Source organism: Triticum dicoccoides, chromosome 5B (genome assembly GCF_002162155.2).
Source record: "Triticum dicoccoides isolate Atlit2015 ecotype Zavitan chromosome 5B, WEW_v2.0, whole genome shotgun sequence".
NCBI classification, from domain to species: Eukaryota; Viridiplantae; Streptophyta; class Magnoliopsida; order Poales; family Poaceae; genus Triticum; species Triticum dicoccoides.
The window spans coordinates 318,893,450-318,911,434 of NC_041389.1; the positions used below are offsets into that span (position 1 = coordinate 318,893,450).

At 42.8% G+C, this 17,985-nt stretch overlaps 1 protein-coding gene across 1 annotated transcript; it reads right to left on the reverse strand.

Moving 5' to 3' along the window:
• Positions 1 to 6,885: 6,885 nt before the first annotated feature.
• Positions 6,886 to 17,040, reverse strand: LOC119308666 (DNA-directed RNA polymerase 1B, mitochondrial-like). Its single transcript, XM_037584794.1, has 19 exons — positions 16,088 to 17,040; positions 14,917 to 15,132; positions 14,697 to 14,830; positions 14,433 to 14,496; positions 14,270 to 14,328; positions 13,813 to 13,930; positions 13,476 to 13,589; positions 13,250 to 13,381; positions 12,753 to 13,169; positions 11,465 to 11,515; positions 11,275 to 11,345; positions 10,698 to 10,782; positions 9,945 to 10,097; positions 9,769 to 9,843; positions 8,936 to 9,025; positions 8,772 to 8,819; positions 8,387 to 8,501; positions 8,190 to 8,293; positions 6,886 to 7,656 (listed from the first exon to the last, which is right to left on the reverse strand). The coding sequence occupies exons 1-19, from the start codon at positions 16,943 to 16,945 to the stop codon at positions 7,546 to 7,548; spliced, it is 3,015 nt and encodes a 1,004-aa protein (XP_037440691.1). The 5' UTR covers positions 16,946 to 17,040; the 3' UTR covers positions 6,886 to 7,545.
• Positions 17,041 to 17,985: the final 945 nt, after the last annotated feature.

Consider the following 17,985-nt stretch of genomic DNA (forward strand, 5'->3'; position numbering starts at 1 on the left):
ACTGCCGATAAAACTTTATATGTACATGTATTCTTTTCCTAAAATCTAAAAAGCGGTCGGCCACCATCTGGTAGAAACGAGCGGCCGCGCTAGCCGACAACCCTTTGTTCCGTTCGCTCACAGCGGCTCTGGTTCCTTCTTTCCCTCCGCTCGCTCACTCTCTCCACCAAACCGTGTTTCTTTGCCCCGAGCGGCCTCGCTACCGACAAATCAGCACACGCGCTCGTCCACCTCTTGCATCTTATCCATTCGCCCCACCTCCGACTACCTGCCGTCCCGCACTGCTGCTCACCTCCCTGCGACCCGGCCGCCTCCTGCCCCTTCTCCAGGCCACGCGCCCGCCTCCTGCTCCTTCTCCAGGCCACGCGCCCTTCCGCCGAGCTCCTCCTCCCGGCGATGTGGCTACCGCCCCATTCCTCCTCCCGGCATCGACGCTCCCGGAGGTCGAGGGAGATGCGGCGGATCCGGCGGTGCAGGCTGAGCAGATCAGCCGGGGCCGTGGAGCCGGAGAAGCATCGCCGCCGTCTCCTCCTCCACTGTCCACTTTCCTAAGGGGGCGCCGTCAGAGCTCTTGGGAGGGGACATACAGGTAGGAGACCGTCTCTCTCCGGATCCATCGATCCAACAGGCTGGGATGGGGGAAAGAGCGCGGGTGACCGGATCTGTCGTGGTCACGCGTGGAGGATGGGGCGGTGGCGTGCAAGCATCGTGGTCATGGATGTGGAAAAGGAGCGTGGACGGGATGGAGAAGTCAGCAACAGGGGTTTCCGCCGCCGGCCTTGTTGTGTAGTACAAGGGCGTGGTGGTCGGATCCATGGTGGCTGGGGTCGGACTACAGGGATGCAGCGTGCAAGCTTCGCTATGGTGGCGGATTGGTAGTTGATCTGCTAGGGGAAGGTAGAGCATTAGCCCCAGGTGCTTTTCGCATGATTTTTGCTGATTTTAAGAGGAGGAATTGCTATGTGTAGTTAGTCTGTTTTTTTACAACTAGGGCCCTGTTCCTGTGCAATTTATCATAGCCACTAGCCAAATTTTTAAGTCAGTTTTTTGTTGTTAGTTCTGTGCAAGTAGGGGCGCTTCCCTGTGCAACTAGGATGCCTTCCTATGCAATCTATTACATCTGGTAGCCAAATTTTGTAAGCAAACTAGGCAAAATAAATTTTATTCTCTGAATATCAGTTTTTTTATGTTAGTTCTCTGCAACTAGGGGTTCCTTAGCAATCTATCATATCTTTGTAGCCCAATTTGTAAGCAAACTACGCAAATAATTCTCGTTCTCTCTGTATATCAGTTTTTGGTGTCAGTTCTGTGCAACTTGAGGAGCATTCCTGTGCAATCTATCCCAAATTTGTAAGCAAACTAGGCAACTAATTTTATTTTAGTTCACTGGGGTCTAGGATCCTGCGCAACTAGGGATACATTACTGTGCAACCAGAGGAAATGTGCTTGATAGTGAAACAGAGGTTCATATTTTCTTTTTCTTTTATCCTATGGCCATTTATTTATACTCTTTTCTTTTACCCTCTTTGTAGTTCAATATTTTTTATTCATTGTAGGGTTCTCCAAATAGGACCTCTTGGCGGAATTCAAAACGGGCCGCTAAGCGACAACCACGTGGCGCTGATAATGACGGGGATGGAGAGGATGATGATGTGTCCTAAAGAGTATATAAATGAGTTGGCATCCTCAGTCTTTTCTAGTTGCACAAGAGTACCTGATAATTGGCATCCTCAGTATTTCTAGTTGCACAATACCATTCAACTAGTTGACATCCTAGTATTTTTGTAGCTGCATTGACACCCTCAGGTGAATGTGCAATTTTTTGATTGGTCATGCAAGTGTTGAATAGTTCTTTTCCCAAGAGTATCTAATTAATTGGCATCCTCAAGATTTATAGTTGCACACGAGTATTCAATTAGTTGGCGTCCTTAGCATTTCTACTTGCACAAACAGTATCCTACTAATTGACATTCTCAGCCACAAGAAAACTATTTTTTAGTCCCATCTTCAAATTTTTGAGGGTTGCCCAAGAGTATCTAATGATTTGGCACCCTCAGCCTTTCTAGTTGCACAGGAGTATTTAATTAGTTGGCATCCTGAGCATTTTCTAGTTACACAATAGCATCTAACTAGTTGACATCCTCTGCATTTTGTAGTTGCACAACTAACATAATATAAGTTGGCATCGTCAGCCTTTTTTATTCAGCCGCTGTGGTAACATAAAGTTCTATCGGGAATACTTTTTACTCCACATACATGCAGCCAAGTGTATGAATTTTCATACATGGTTGCAGAAGGACTAATTAAGCATTGGCATGCTCTACTTTCTCAGTTGCTCAACGTTGCCATCTTCAAGTTTTTTAGAATTGTCCCAAGAGTATGTAACGACTTGGCATCCTCTGGCTTTCTAGTTGCAAAATAGTATCTAATTAGTTGGCAACCTCGGTAATTCTAGTTGCACAACAATATACAACTAGTTGACATCCTCATCTTCTCTAGTTGCACAAGAACTCAGATTAGTTTCATCTTAAAAAAATTGAGGATTTCCCTACAATATGTAGCGACTTGACACCCTTAGGCTTTCTAGTTGCAGAAGAGTATCTATTTAGTTGGCACCCTCGGCAATTCTAGTTGGACAACATTATCCAAGTAGTTGACATCCTCAGCCTCTCTAGTTGCACAAGAATTCAGATTAATCCCATCTTAAAAAATTTGAGGATTGCCCAACGGTATCTAATCACTTGGCACCCTCAGGCTTTCTAGTTGCAGAAGATTATCTATTTAGTTGGCACCCTCTACAATTCTAGTTGGACAACATTATCCAAGTAGTTGACATCCTCAGCCTCTCTAGTTGCACAAGAATATCTCATTAGTTGGCATCATCAGCATTTCTAGTCGCACAAGAATATCTCATTAGTTGTCATCACCAGCATTTCTAGTTGGAGAACAAACAGGATATCAAGTTGCCATCCTCAACATTTTAATCTAGTTTTCCAGAGAACAAATATTTGTATGTAATGATAACTAATCACCTTTGCCTTTTTTACAAACCCCGAGATATTGTTCCAGGAAATGAGAGTAATGAAGCATATAATGTTGAACGATAGTCACAAGCTGGCTACCTGATGGAGACTACGCTGGATACCTGATGTTTGAGTTGGATAGAATACATGTTTTAGTTGGCTATAATACATGGGTACCTGCACACAACCTTGTGTATGCTTGTTGCACACATCCAGGGGAAAGTTGGCTATTTAACCATGTTTAGTTGCACAGGGAACTACATCAACCTTTTTTCTACTATGATGCATTTTTTCACCCGTGAATATGTTTGTTTGCACACATCCATGTGAAAGTTGGTTTGAAACCATGGTTTTCTTGCATAGGGAACTGAATTTCTTATGCTTTTACTTGATCTTCTTTCTCTGCTCAAAATCATGGAGTTTTTTTACTTGATTTGGGAGATTCAGAGAAAAAGGGCAAGGGGGATAGTCAACAAGGTTTGGACATGGGAGAGGAGAAGGATTTCTTACCTTGACGTTGCTTGGTAAGCTTCTCTTCTCTTCTTCCTGTTTTTCTAACCAAGATCTCCTCACCTTGGCTGCTTTGCCATGGCAGCTCTACAGGATCTGGTTCATGGCATTGGATCTGGTTTCTTTCATGAGGAAGAAGCTAACGACCAGCGAGGGAGAGAGGGTGGGCGAGAGGGGCGTGGGGGGCGCTAGTAGTTTGATGGGTATCACGTGACAGCGACGGGTGGTGAGGGGACTCTGTTAATCTGTTTTTTCCTTTGTTTGCGCGTGGGAACAGCTGGCGCGAAGGATCTTTCCTTCCTGGGACCAGGGAACAAACGCTTACCTTTTCTGGCCTGCCGCTCGCGAGCGCTAGCGAGCATCCTGCCGCTCGCTAGACGCGTCCTATTCTTTTTCTTCATTTTTTTGGAGGATCTTTTTCCTAGAAGCGCTAATTGTAGCCCAGGCTCCATTTCCACCTTTTGGATCATGAGCATCTTTTAGAAAATCTAAATGCCCTCCAAAGTTAATGCGTGTAGTTTGTTTTATAAACAATGGAAGAAAATATGCTAGCAAGGGAAGGCATGTCGTATATTTTTCCCGGAATAGCCGACTCTATTATAAAAGTTCATGGAAGTACAAAACACCCGAGGTAAAATAAAATTACATTGAGGTCCATGGACTATTGAACGACCACTACCGTCGGTAGAACGAGATGGCGACGCGCCACTGTCACCGCTCCCATACTAGAGCCGGTCTGACCTTGTCGATGACAGCTAGGAAGTCTTCCTGCACGTCGCGCATGCATGAGAGAAACCCTAACCTTGCCGCACCAACAAGACGACGGGAATCTACACCGGACCTCTGTCGAGTCTGTCCTAACAGACATATTCAGGGAGGATCGAAGCACGAAAGAGCAACTCGAAGATGAAGCGCTGCCATCCGTCCAAGAGCCGCCAATGCAAGGGCTAAAACCCGCCTTTTTGTTGTGTGTGGGGGGAGGGGGGTGCGGGGACTAAAAAACCTAACTTAAACTACTAGCCAAAGCCGAGGCACCGGAATTCCCCTCACTGCCACCAGCCGCCAGAGTGGTAGGCAGAGGGAGGAGAATCCATGGACTAGCCAATGGAGCTTGAAGGGAAGGAGAACTTTGCCCTAGTCTCCTATGAGGAAAAGGAAACGAGTCTGTTGTATATAAACTTCGAACTACTTTAGAACACACAAAGAAGATAATGACCTCTTTTTTGCGGTAAAACAATTAGAATGACAAGCATAGGATTCTTTGCAAGAGTATAGGGTTGATGAGAACTCTCTGTAATCTAGTGCAGAAAAAGTCTGAGTTGTATTCCTACGAATTAAACAAACCCGCATGGAAGAAATTTGAAGGACTAGAATCCTAAATAAATCTTTTAAAAATATCAGGGTCAAACTAACAAGAGTAGAGATGAAACCCAACAGAAATCTATAGAACTTGAAAGAGAAGAAAGAAAGTACAAGTAAACTAAGGATAGGAAAGTAATTAAGCTTGTGGTACCTAACTACCATTTGTTCCTATCAAAAGCGAAATCTCTAGGTACATTCCGAACCTTCGAATCTCTATTTACGGCATTCTCCCTTGTCAACTTTGGTCCCCCTACAACTGACAGGTTGTTGCCTCTACCTTGCCACCCAAGTGAAACTAACTCGACATCATAGAGGAAACTCCATCTATTTTTTGACATAGCCAGATTTTAAGCACATGCTAGCAAGTGAAACCAAGTCCAATGCAGGAGGGGAGTTTCAGTTTCTTCTTCCTCGCGTCGGCGCCTGGATTTAAGCAGTGTGTCGGCCATACACGCACCATAGCACATGATAATCACCGTGAGTGGAATGACATGACTGGTAATTACCCGCCCATTAGTGGCGCACCCGCTCCCTCAGATTCCCGAGGTGACCGTTCGGATGGCCGCCACGCGGCTTCATCTTCGACGGCGAGGCGTCCCCATCACATAAACCCCAGCCACCGCCTTCGCCTTCTCATCGGCTCCTCCCTTCTCCGCTGCAATGTCATCGTGTTGAAAGGACGCAACCTATTGGATGAACCTCCCGTCCTAGACATGGCGCACCGCGATGCAAACTCCCCCAGCAACGCACTAGTCGTGGCAGCCAACGCTTCCTTCTCTCATTGTGGCTCCCGTGACGAGAACACGGGGGCTTTGCCGACTACAATGGCAGCGAGCAGCATTGAATTGGCGCCTCAGGCAACATCGTACACGTCAACGACGGCGTCCCCATCAACCCCACTGGTCTCGTCGTCCCTAGGCCAAAGTCCGAGGACCCAGACATCTTCGTGTTGCGGCTCTCCCAACTTGAAGAGGAGGCGCGCCGCCGCGACAAGGAGGATGGTGACTATAAGGTATCGGCGGCGGCAGTGCCGTAGCTAGTAATATGTTGCAATGTTGAATAGCATTGCATATTTTAAAAATGTCGCTTAACGACATTTCAAGTTGCATAAACATTTGGCTACTAATATAAGTTTATCATGTTTGATGATGATTTGAACTGGTTTGGTTCAATTAGATGTACCTTAAATTAACTTACAAATTTGAAGCAACTGAAAAAAAAAAGAACAAACAAAAGTAAAAAATATGGAGGCCGCATTACGGCAACTCTATGTTTGCATGTTGCCAAAGGTCTCGTGCCATGAAAAACATGAAGATACCGCCAGTCATCATTACACCTTTAATCTAGTGGTATTAGACCACAACATCCATCACTACAATATATTTATTTGCTCACAAATACTCCCGTCGTCGTATACTGCCTACAATAACATCTTATATTATGGGACGGGGGAGTAATTGTCTAATCACAAGCAAGTGAAACCTTGACAAGAAGGTTGGCAAACTTAATTTTTCATAAGGCAGATGTTAGCAAAAAAATCATATACCATCGCCTCCCAGTTGAGTATTTTTCTTGCCTTCTCCTTCAACCACATCATCATCAAAAACATCTTAATAAATGCATACATGACTGTAGAGTGAGTGCATCTATTTGATCGAAGGATCTCCTATGTTTCTTTTTGGTTGCAATTGCAAAGACCCACTTGAGTATTTTTCTTCCTTCTCCTTCAACGACATCATCATCAAAAACATCTTAATAAATGCATACATGACTGTGGAGTGAGTGCATCTATTTGATCGAAGGATCTCCTATGTTTGCTTTTGGTTACAATTGCAAAGATGGAAATAACAGCGCCAAGACAGGTCGATGCCATACCAGTCCAATCAGTAATACTAAAACTTTTACTTGAAACATCTAAACACTTGAAAACGCATGGCATCAATATCACAGATAGGAAGGGGGTGAGACCAGCTCCAAAACCCACCTGAAATGAAGAGGAAAACGACTATTTCACTTTATTACTATAGATAATATCTTACAACCACAATGATAATTATGAACCAATTGTCGAGACTATTGTTTTGCACCCATCAGATTCCCCACTATAAATTAAGTAAAACAAGAGAAAAAATGATAGGTTAGGGAAGAGGCCAAAAATTACATATAATTACATTTACAGGAAACTGGTGATCTGCGAGTGAGCGTGCTACGCGTGAGCCTTAAGAACGGGGGAAAACGGGCACAGATGAAAACTACACTATATCACAAACTCGGAAAAAAGCTCCGCAGCAAGTGCTTCTTGGTCATGGTTTCCACTTATTTTGACTGTCACTTTCTTCAATCTCCTCCAGGCCAGCTCTGTTTATTGCCAGCTCCTTGGCAGTAGTAATGCACCTTGCTTATGGCTGGCGATGTTGAAACCATTAAATTCTGCAGCAAAGCAAGAGCGTCTTCTGTTTACCTTTGTAAATCCAGTCTTGCGGGATCATCTTCATGCGAGTTGTCCACAGGTTGGCAAGTCAATCAGCAAAAGAATTAGCTTCATCATCTGAGTCAGTCACTCATGTACTTCAACGGAACTTGAGATTTGTGCAAGGCCGCAGCTGGGCAGCTGAGCGAAAAATAGGACAATATGCCCGCTGCAATCATGCTAGTTGAAGAAATACGTAGACTGGAGGACATCCTTCATATCAAAATTTCCCCTCTCTGGCAACGGTGGGAATTTTAATTTAGGGAAAGATGTCTCAAAGCTCTCCAAGAGCTGCATCAAATATACTGTGTTAACAAACTGAATGCATAGTCTGTCATGAGTTATGACATTTGTTATTGAACAATTACGAAAATAACACATAGAACAGCAAGCTCATGTGCTATGGTAAAGCATGGAAACAGAGCACAACAGCAAATTAATATGGTAGTCCTAACATACTGTACTATATAACAAACCAATACGCATGGAAATGAAGCCCAATCAGCTAAACCATGCAGACAAAGAGGATATAAATCAATAAATAACGACAGACAGTGGTTTAGGTTATAGCTATTAAATGCAATGCACCCTCAACTTAAGAAGCATCGGTGGACAAGGGAAACACTTTTAAGCGTACTCGACAATCATCAGGCAAAATCAAACACATCACGAAACTAAGAATATTGTAATAAGTACAGGAGAAAAAGCATATGCTGCAATTTTCAAATAAAAATATATCGCACGAGAAAGAATGTTTGTCAAATATATGTGCAAATACATACCAAAAATATGCATGCAAATAACTGAGATGACAAAATACATACATTTTCTAAAATAGGCGCATCATACAGTTCCACAAACTTTTCCCGAAGTATCTTGTTCATTGTATCAACATCACAAGCATGGGTCCAATATGAATCATGAACTCCTGCATTGATTTACATAAATGCTAATAGTAAAATACACAGACGCAGCGAAGTATCCCACAAATAGTCTGGCACATAGTAAAGAGAATACCGACCTGCAAAATATAGGCCTTGCTTTTTGCAAGCAACAGCAGTCATCATCATATGAGAGCCATCAAGGGAGTGTACAAAGTTTGGAGGGAAAGCTGTCCTCTGCCGCTTCACCATAACCTGGTCGAAAGATACACGTTCATCTAGTATACTCAACAGATCTATCAGATTCGAAATGTATAGTTGATGGTACATTATAACAGTGGCAGTGCTGCGATGAGGAAAATATGTTCAGCGAAACAATGTGATGCACAAGTATGCAAGCAAAATTCAATTACCCACTTCCTGCCCAACTACCATTCAGCAGCCAGTGGCATGAAACTGATCAGCAGTCAATACCCCATTGTCAATAAGATGCACTCAACATATATCCATGTAAAGAGGGCATACCTTGTCGGTTTCTCGTTGAAGGGTCAGGACTTGTAACGAAGTTTTAATCTACACGGAGAACATCAAGAATATCGAATTGTTATGCACATGTTAAATTCCTCCTAAAAAAATGTGGAGGCAGTAATCAAGAGAAAGTGAGGAAACAATTATACTGAAATACGTACAAGATGCCTCCCTAGTTTGCGATATGGTTGAACAACTGGAAGTCCCAGAGGGGTCGTCCATCTCACAGGTTCATTTTCACAAGCTATAACCTGTCATACAAGCCACTGCTCAATACCCATGGTTATAAAGGCCAATCTATTTAGAAACAGAAATTCAAAAGGACAAGGCAGGACAGCTTGACTATGAAGGAAAAATGTTAACTAAAAGATGGCCTTAGGAGTTTGCCTCAACAAACAGTTTACTTTCTTCAGATGTAATCTTAAGTTGTAGGTCAATAGTCATGATAGTATTTGAGGTTTTATTTTATCTTATTTTTCATTTTAAGTTTTCCTTCCTCAGTCTCCGCTGTGCATGGCGCTGCCTTTCTGAAAGCACTCGTTTATTTCGTTAATGAGTGTGGTGGACTTGTAGTTAGCTGACAGCATCATTTATTCAGATAAAACAGTATAATCCTACGGAAATTGGTTAAGACTCCCCTAACTCGCAAAATATCACAGCACTGAATAGAAAAGCACTTGAACGACAAACTGGCTTCTTTGTAACGAAGGATACGTACCTCTGTAATGAGTATAGACAAAAAAAAGGAACATTCTATCTGTTGGGGCACTCACAGGATGCCAACGAAAACAAAGTTTAAGATACCCAGCCAATGTTTTCTTTTTAGCATGTCCCAAAAAAATTGTGAAGGAAGAAATTCATAATTACTAACTGTTTTCTTATAGAAATTAAACCACAAGACAACAGATCACATTTTGGAGCTTCATTCAATAGCAAATCCATGATTACCAAACAAAAATAGCAGTATAATACTTTGAGATACTGCAGATGATACCTTGGCACAGTCTCCTAGCCAGGTCATGATACTACGAGCAGCTTCGAACATCTCACCAAGTGCTGTCAGCGTGACCTATCCAGAATTGAAAAGAAGAAACAAAAAAAAAGGTGGTTCAGTTCAAGGTGTACATGTTAGATGAAGAAACAAAAGCTTCAATGATTAAAGCATTCCACCTTAGCAGCATAGCATGAAGCACCAAAAAGTTCCGAGTCATCAGCAATGACCCCCCTCTCCTTTAATCTTCTTTTTATTTGTTCACGTGCTCCAACGTAAGTCACACCATAGACAGATGTCATCACTGTTTGTTTTACCAATTTCCTATCCACCTGTATATTTCACAAATAAGCACATAAAACTTTTCATAATTTACCTGTATTATTGGCCAGTCTATGAGATACCAACTAAAAGCAATTACAGAATCATGTAAAATAGCTAACACAGACTTCATTCAGCACATTAGGTAAACATTAATCTTATGACAGCCCAATTAGTCAGCATGCTTATATACCATATATATGTGCTTTCAAGTGATGTTTCAAATAAACTTCATCTAGCATAATAACTGAGCTAGGTTTGTACTAATCCCAGGAGTTTCCACATGATTTTACAAATTTGCTCCATGCTGAGAAAAAGTAGGCGTTGCTCTAACATTTTAAATAATGTGTTACTCTTCAATTGGTTAGGCTTTTAGTACGCGTTATCATAGATAGCTAGACTGGTAAATGTTACAGAAAACATTGTAACTCTAGGTAGAACTGTTGATTTTAGCATAACATCAGCTGTAGATTTTTACCAGGTCTCAGCTTTAGTACAGGTATGTATAACTTGGAGGTAGAGAGTCGATCACATAAAAAACAACCTTGAACACAGTATTTTCATCATACAAGGTAAAAGAATATTTATAAAGACTGGCTAAAAAACAACACCTGATCAACTAACAAACGAGCACGTGCTGCATCAGCATCTTTAGCTGGATCTTTTTGTGCATCTCTCTTCATAATTTCCACCACCCTGGATCACAAGTACTAAAAATGTAACTCCAGATCACAAGTTGAAGAAGATATTACACCAGGCACATGTCAAGATGGATAAATTGGACCCTGACTTAAATCTAGATTTGAACAGTTAATTGGCTTGTTGATAAGGCACTGCGATATTAAAGATACCAACCAGGACCCAATAATTTCATAAATAAACACATGAACTGACAGTTTAAGCTTGTTTGAATTTGTATCCAATCTGTTGCCTACCCAAATTCATTTCAGGAACGCGTATAAATATGAGCATATATAGGTACTTTGAAGTTTGACTCCATCCACGACTGGTACTTTTATGAGAAAAGTATATTTTTCGGACCACAATTGCTGTGAATTACAAGTCATCGGAATAAGATTGCTCAGTAACTAGATAGGCTGATAGGGTATGGCATACAGACAGCTACAAGTTAAAAAGGAATGTTGAGTCCACCCATCGACGCTACGTTCAAGACAGAATGACCTCTACCTGGCAGCTATTCCAGAGTAAACATCTGCAGGTTTCTCTCCGGAAACTAAGTTAACAGCAACTGCACCCAGCTGCATGAAATTGATGAAAGAAATAATTACATACTTCACTGGCCAAATATTAAATATTCCCCATGCCAAAAAAGAACGTTGACAAAGCAACAGCGTAATTAATAAAAATATGAACTGACCTTATCCCTTCCAAGAGCTGCATAGTGCTGCAGGCCATTACAAGAACCATCCTGAAAAAGAAAACATAATTATCATAATTCTGCTCCAGCATAAGCACATAACGGAACACCTAGACTTACTATACAAGGTTAGGTGGGCAATTACATGGTTTAGCAACAGCACCAGATATCATGTCTTCTCTTGCATAAATGTTTAATGTTTTAGTTACATATTACTGAAAGGAGTACAACATATAGCACACATAACATTTCAAAAATTTCTGAAAGGAGAACACACATGTGCATGTGTGAATACTATGCGCAGTTACAAAAGATTGTATAAAAAATATGCATTTTGTGCAGCTACAGAAGAAAATGGTAGACAGTCATGTTTCTTTTCATTCTCTGCAGAACACAAATGAACATGTTTCTCACTAAAACAAAATACAAGCACAAAGTATATGCCACATGTAAATTTATGCTTTTTTCTGGATTTTCTATTCAAACTTAGAAATAATGTTTGGTTTTTTCTTCAGGAAAGCTCATAATCCGTGTGCATGCTACTAATCATATTTTAGATCTCCTATGAAGTATATATTTTTATTGTTACAACATTATGTAATCAAAATGAACAGACGACTGAAGTTAATGCTAACAGCTGTGATCTACCATACCATTTTAAACGCCATTGGCTCCCAGTATTACATCCAAATCTATTAGTATTTTGGTTTATTTTTGCTTGTTCTTTAAGAGATTACAATCCCTGTTTGAGACAAAGTGCCTAAATAAATCAAATAACTCAATCCTAACATATTACAACTTCAAGTAAAGCATTTTCTATCAAAACAAAACCAAACTCTCAACAAATAGGTACGTCCTCCTTGGACTGAACTTGTATGTCCTCCCTATACTCATGCAGCTACTGCTATGCCATGAGCCCATGACATGTTTAGCAGAACTTAAAAATGTTTATTTGCGCAGATCTTGCCAAGAAAACTAGCTCATATGCACAAGAAATTCCTTGCCCTCAAGATAAACAATGTATTCATGGTTTATTTATACATCATTTTGTCAGGTAATGCCCAAAAATAGATCAAACTATAAATATGTTTGGCATTAGTTACACTTTTCTGGAAGCTGTCAAAGCATGCTGTTGTCTTATACTTCAAGGCAGGAGAAACAAACATGGCTAATTTTTCCTAGCCTAGCAAAGCAACACGGAAAACTTAACGAAACATGACAATTATTGCAGGAAAAAAATGAGATTATTAGAAGAAAAATGATAATACCATGGACAAAATATCAGTACCTGGTGCACAGGAATATGTGAGATCACTGTTTCTGGAGAGGGGCTTCTTAAAGCTTCATTAAGATCCATGCAAACTGCCAGGCATTGGAATGGATCCTCTGCCTCAAGCCACCAACGCTTGCCTTCAAGAGGCCTATTAGCTGAGTCAAATATGTCCTCCAGGTGATTCTCAGTAAATGCAATCCGGCCATCGTATGACAACTTGTCTACACCTCCACCATATAAATTTGCTAGGTGTATCTTCAGCCAGCGCAAGCCTGATTCACCAAGTGGTCGACCTTCAGAAAACTCCAACACTCCACGACAAAGATCTGAACCCAAGTGATTCAGGTAAGGATGCATTGGGTAAGCACGGCCTCTAAAATCAAGGTTGTGTGGATAGTAAAACCCCGCTTCTTCCTTCATTTTGCGAGCTACCTGTTACCAACAAGGGTACATTAGATGAAGAGTAAAAATTGAGTAAATGATGTCCCACTAAAACCCTTATAGTCGCTTACGGCAAGTTTAAGCTCAACATCACATCTCTGAGAATGCCTTTCACTGTTTTCCTTCTTGGCTGACCTCATGCTCCACCTCCACTTCTTCAGCTCAGCTTCATCTTCAGTGTCAGGCTTCTTCGGTAGGGAAACCTAGAGTACATGAAAAGAAAAGTTAGCATATAAAACAAGAATGCCATAGAGTCTTCATAAGATGAAATCCAGAGAGAAAAATATGGCAGCTCACGTCAGCACGATCAACCAAGTCAGCAAGTCGGCCACCACTGGACCAAATTCTGTCAACAATACTAAGAACTTTTTTGTTGACCCTCCACTTGGTGCTCCCAAGATTATCTAAGGCCTGAAACCAAAAAGGCATCAAACGATTATATCACATAGACAAAGATGCTTAGCAAGAACAGCCATCAGCATGCCAATGTGCAAACAGCATATTAACAAGAGAAACAGCTATCTGCATCAAGTGTGCTAAAAAGAGATCCATGCATGTGATCTTGAAAACGTATTTCAATCATAACTATTCACCTAATCTGCAAAGATGATATAAACATGAGGCAAAAGAATACCTCAAAAATTGTTTGCATCTGTTCCTTTGGAGCCTTTTTTACAGCCTCCCTTTGTTGCCTAGCTCCATGGGTGCGCATCACGTAGGATGGCAAAAATAAATGTGCACCCTTGTCATATCTGTAGAAATTGCTATTAGTTAGTTCCCATAACATTTACTGGGATAACTTTGCTACTCAAAATTAGGGATAACATGGGTGCCGCTAGTAACTTCCAGGCATGATGTACTCAAAATTAGGGATAATTTTGCTACTCGGAACCATTATATTAGTAATAATCCAACAGAGCAGCATCCACTCTTATGAACCACAACACACTGAAATAATCGAGAAAGGGACCATTCAGATTTGTGATTACACTCAGCTACTATGATGTAACCTAACACACTCGAAGAACAGCCGAGCTATCTAGCAACATATATGCAAATAATTGTGAGGAACATGGATAAGCAGTACCAACCCAGTCCAATTGATCGGCGGAATCAACATAGGCATGTAAGGTATGACCATATGCTTTGCCTGTCACAGGAATGGAAGGATCAGGGAATGCAATATTCTGGAAAGAATATTCTGATGAAGAAAATCATTGCACGTGTGACAGAAGGAACAACTCAGTGACTCACTGTTCTATCCAGGCCTTGTCGAACCAGTGGATCGCACTTGATCACACCATATCGTCGACTTTTCCTATTTAAGTACAAGGCGTAAAAGAAAGCATAAGTTAGAACAGAGAAGCATTTTTTTGGGAGGTAAGAAGGTACTCCCTCTGTCCCAAAATAAGTGCCGTTAGATTTAGTACAGCTTTAGTACAATGTTGTACTAAGTCAGGGACACTTATTTTGGGACGGAGGGAGTATTAACTATTAAGTAAGAGTTGACATGATTACTGTTGTTCTCTTGCCACAGTTCTCATTTCATGTGTGAAAGCAGGTCGGATTTCAGGTGTACTATCTCCAGACTGACTAGCAGGTGGTTGTATATGGGCCGTTTCAATAAATAGCTCAATCAAACGGCTGCCAACCTACAAAACGGCAAAAGATAATATAAATATGTCATTAGTTGAAGAAGTAAAACATATATCACCGAATAATTAGAAAAGGTGTATACTTTTGCATGAGCATCTTGACCCCATGGCCTGGTGCTATCTTGCTTCTTCACTAAATGCCTGACTTGCCGTATCTTCTGCTTTTTCATCAGATCAGTGACTTTCTTTCTTAAACGCTCTTGTTCTTTGGCAATATCTGCATCCACTGCTTCTACTACTTTATCTACTTCTTTAGTGTTCTTTTTCTTTGTCTTCTCTAGAAATTTGTGGATTCGAACCTGGTCAAGGACAAGAGGAAAAACATTACAATTACTCGTTAGCAATGTTAACGTATCCCATTAACCGTTGTCACCATAACTCGTGCAACAAAAGAAATAAATGCCAGGTTAACAATTGACTGAAAATCAATGCAAACGCCAAAGATATGCCAGGAAATAGCAGCTGACAAAGGTATCTCTTTCCGTCCCCAAGAAATAAAGGCACCTCTTTTATGGCACAATGTCAAACATATGTATGAAAATGGTTCAAAATTTATACTTAGAATGATGGATACAAAGGGAATACATGTAACAGTTAGATCATTGACGTTCCAGAAAAATACTTGACATCAGGAAAGCACATACGCCGTTCCCAGTTAGAGAAGAAAAACAAAGATAAGTGCTGTTTTCTGTTACGACATGTCAAACCACTACCAATAACAGTAATGATGCCTAACCCTAAATCATTCCAAGGCTCATGAGTAGGCCTTTAGTCAATCAAGTCATGTATATATTTCGACCCATTTCAACTACATTTACATAATCTCTTTAAAGGGTACCTTACTTTCAAATGTAACGAAATACTAATATCACTTAAATGTATTTTAGCTCCAGACGTACCTAACCTACAGTGTTTCAATAACCCAGAGTTCATCGGGGAATATATTCAGCCTTACATAATGCCATACCTATACGAATGAAAACGTAAAATGGTAATTTCAATCATGTCACCCCTCTAATGAATAATGGTCCTTAGCACTAAATTATTATAAATCTAAGAGAAGCTATTACTAAAAACGTCATTTTTCAACCTTAATTGATAAAAAAATCAATGATCTCAACCACCAGCAGTGTCAACCTAGTGGTCACTTGAGATTAGTAAGAACCACCACTGCTAATTCATTTTGATGTGGCAACCATTTTGGTGTGCAACTGCACAACTGGAAAAAAAAATGCCACCCACGAGCCAACACACCTCATGCTCAACTGCTTCACCTATCTGGCAAGCGGCCTGGATCACACGGACGCTTCCATCGCCACTGCCGGTCATAAGCAGCCCCATGAGCTTGTGCATGGTGATAACGGCCATCATGTCGGCCGGAAGCATGTTAAAATACGGGGCGTGGGAGGCGCGTGTCCCACGCTGGCTGACAAGCTCCTGCTCAGCGATGATCTGGTCCCTCAGTGGCTCAAACCAGCCAAGGAAGAGTGACTTGACATAGGGCAGGTTGGGCGCCAGCTTATGCTCGCACATGTCGGCGAGCAGCTCGCGGTACTCCTTAGCCGCCTGCTCCCACGCCTCGGTCTCGATCCGGATTTGCCGCTGGCGCAGTGAGACGTACTTGGAGTACCCAATGCCATGCTCCGCCGCCAACTCTGCCAGCTGCCTCCCCTGTCCGCGCCCCCTCCTCCGCTCCTTCTTCCCCGCCTGACCTGCGGTTGCAGCCTCCGCCACAGGCAGCTTTGTATTGGGGCCCAAGCGGACAATCTCCTCGGGCGCGTGGTGCGGCTCGTCCACCTCCTCGGAGGAGACGGCCTCGGCGGCCGCAGCGGAGGACGACGCGAATCGCGAGGGTGGCTGCCCCCACAGGAGGCGCGCCGGAGGGAGGATTCCGGGGGCAGCAGCTGGGGCTGGAAGGAGTAGGCGGTGGAGAGGAGGAGGGGGAAGCTGCGGCGCGGAGGCGGAGAGGAGGGCGGAGGCGAGGCGGCGGGAGGGTAGGCGGCGCCACATGAGGTCTAGGGCTTTGGCGGGTAGGAGGACGGGAGGAGGAGGAGGCGGCGGCGACGGCGGGCAGATGGCTGTCTCGGCGGCCGGAGTTGGGGCGGGGAGCATCAACTGGAGGCGGCGGGGAAGGGAGGGGAAGACATGGGGAATGGGGGGGATGTGGCGCCGCCGCCAACGCAGGAGGGAATGGGGGTTGGGCGAGGGGGGGCACGCCGACTTCGGGTTGGGCTTAAACCCTTGGCACCTTCGTGCGCGGTTGATTTGGGTTTTAGGGATGGAGATCGTTTCCCCGTGTCTCTCTCTCTCTCGCTTCCTTTTACCTCACGCAATTTTACCACGCCTTTCAAGCCCGTTGTGCTTCATTGCACTTCAACTCATGTCCAAGTTTGTCTAAAAAAAAACTCATGTCCAGGTATGTTTGTACTGAAGTTTCAAACAACGATCCTTAGTGGTTGTTTGGATAAATATGATTAACGCCCAGTTTTAACAAAACACGTTTTAGTTGGAATTTTTCAGAAAACTAGTTTTACTAATAATTCTGTTAGGAACGAGTATACACAAAACCTTGTTTGGATGATGAAACATGGTTAAACACGAGGGTTGCACCATCGCGGCCACATAAGAGATGAATGCCTCCAGTTGGATGCCGGCCATCTCGTCGTGCTTCCTGGATGGTAAAAAGAATTGTCGTGGCCGAAGAGAGAGTAGCGTTGTAGCTGGCCGGTTTGGATGACATCATCGCCGGTGATGGTTCCTTGGGCAGCGGTGAAGGTGAGGACCGACAAAGATGCAACGTTGTGGCGTGAGGAAGCGAGCACGTGAATCATGTTAACATCCAAATTGCTACTAGTCCTTCCTGCCATACACATCCATCATCAAAAGCAATCTGAATGCTCGCACGTGAATCCTTCAAGAACAGGAACGAGCATACAAGAAATCTGCTGTTGCCACACAAAATCTCAAGATCAAATTTATAAGAGACCAACGTCGGCGAGGAAGATGCCCACTCGGGAAGGACCAGTGGTCGACTGTGATGGCGAGTTGGCGACGGCCGCCGGCGACGCAGGATGAGGGCTCGCCGGGGAAGGACCGATGGTCAACGGCGACGACGATGGTCGAACAATGGCGACGGCCGCGAGAGACGCGAG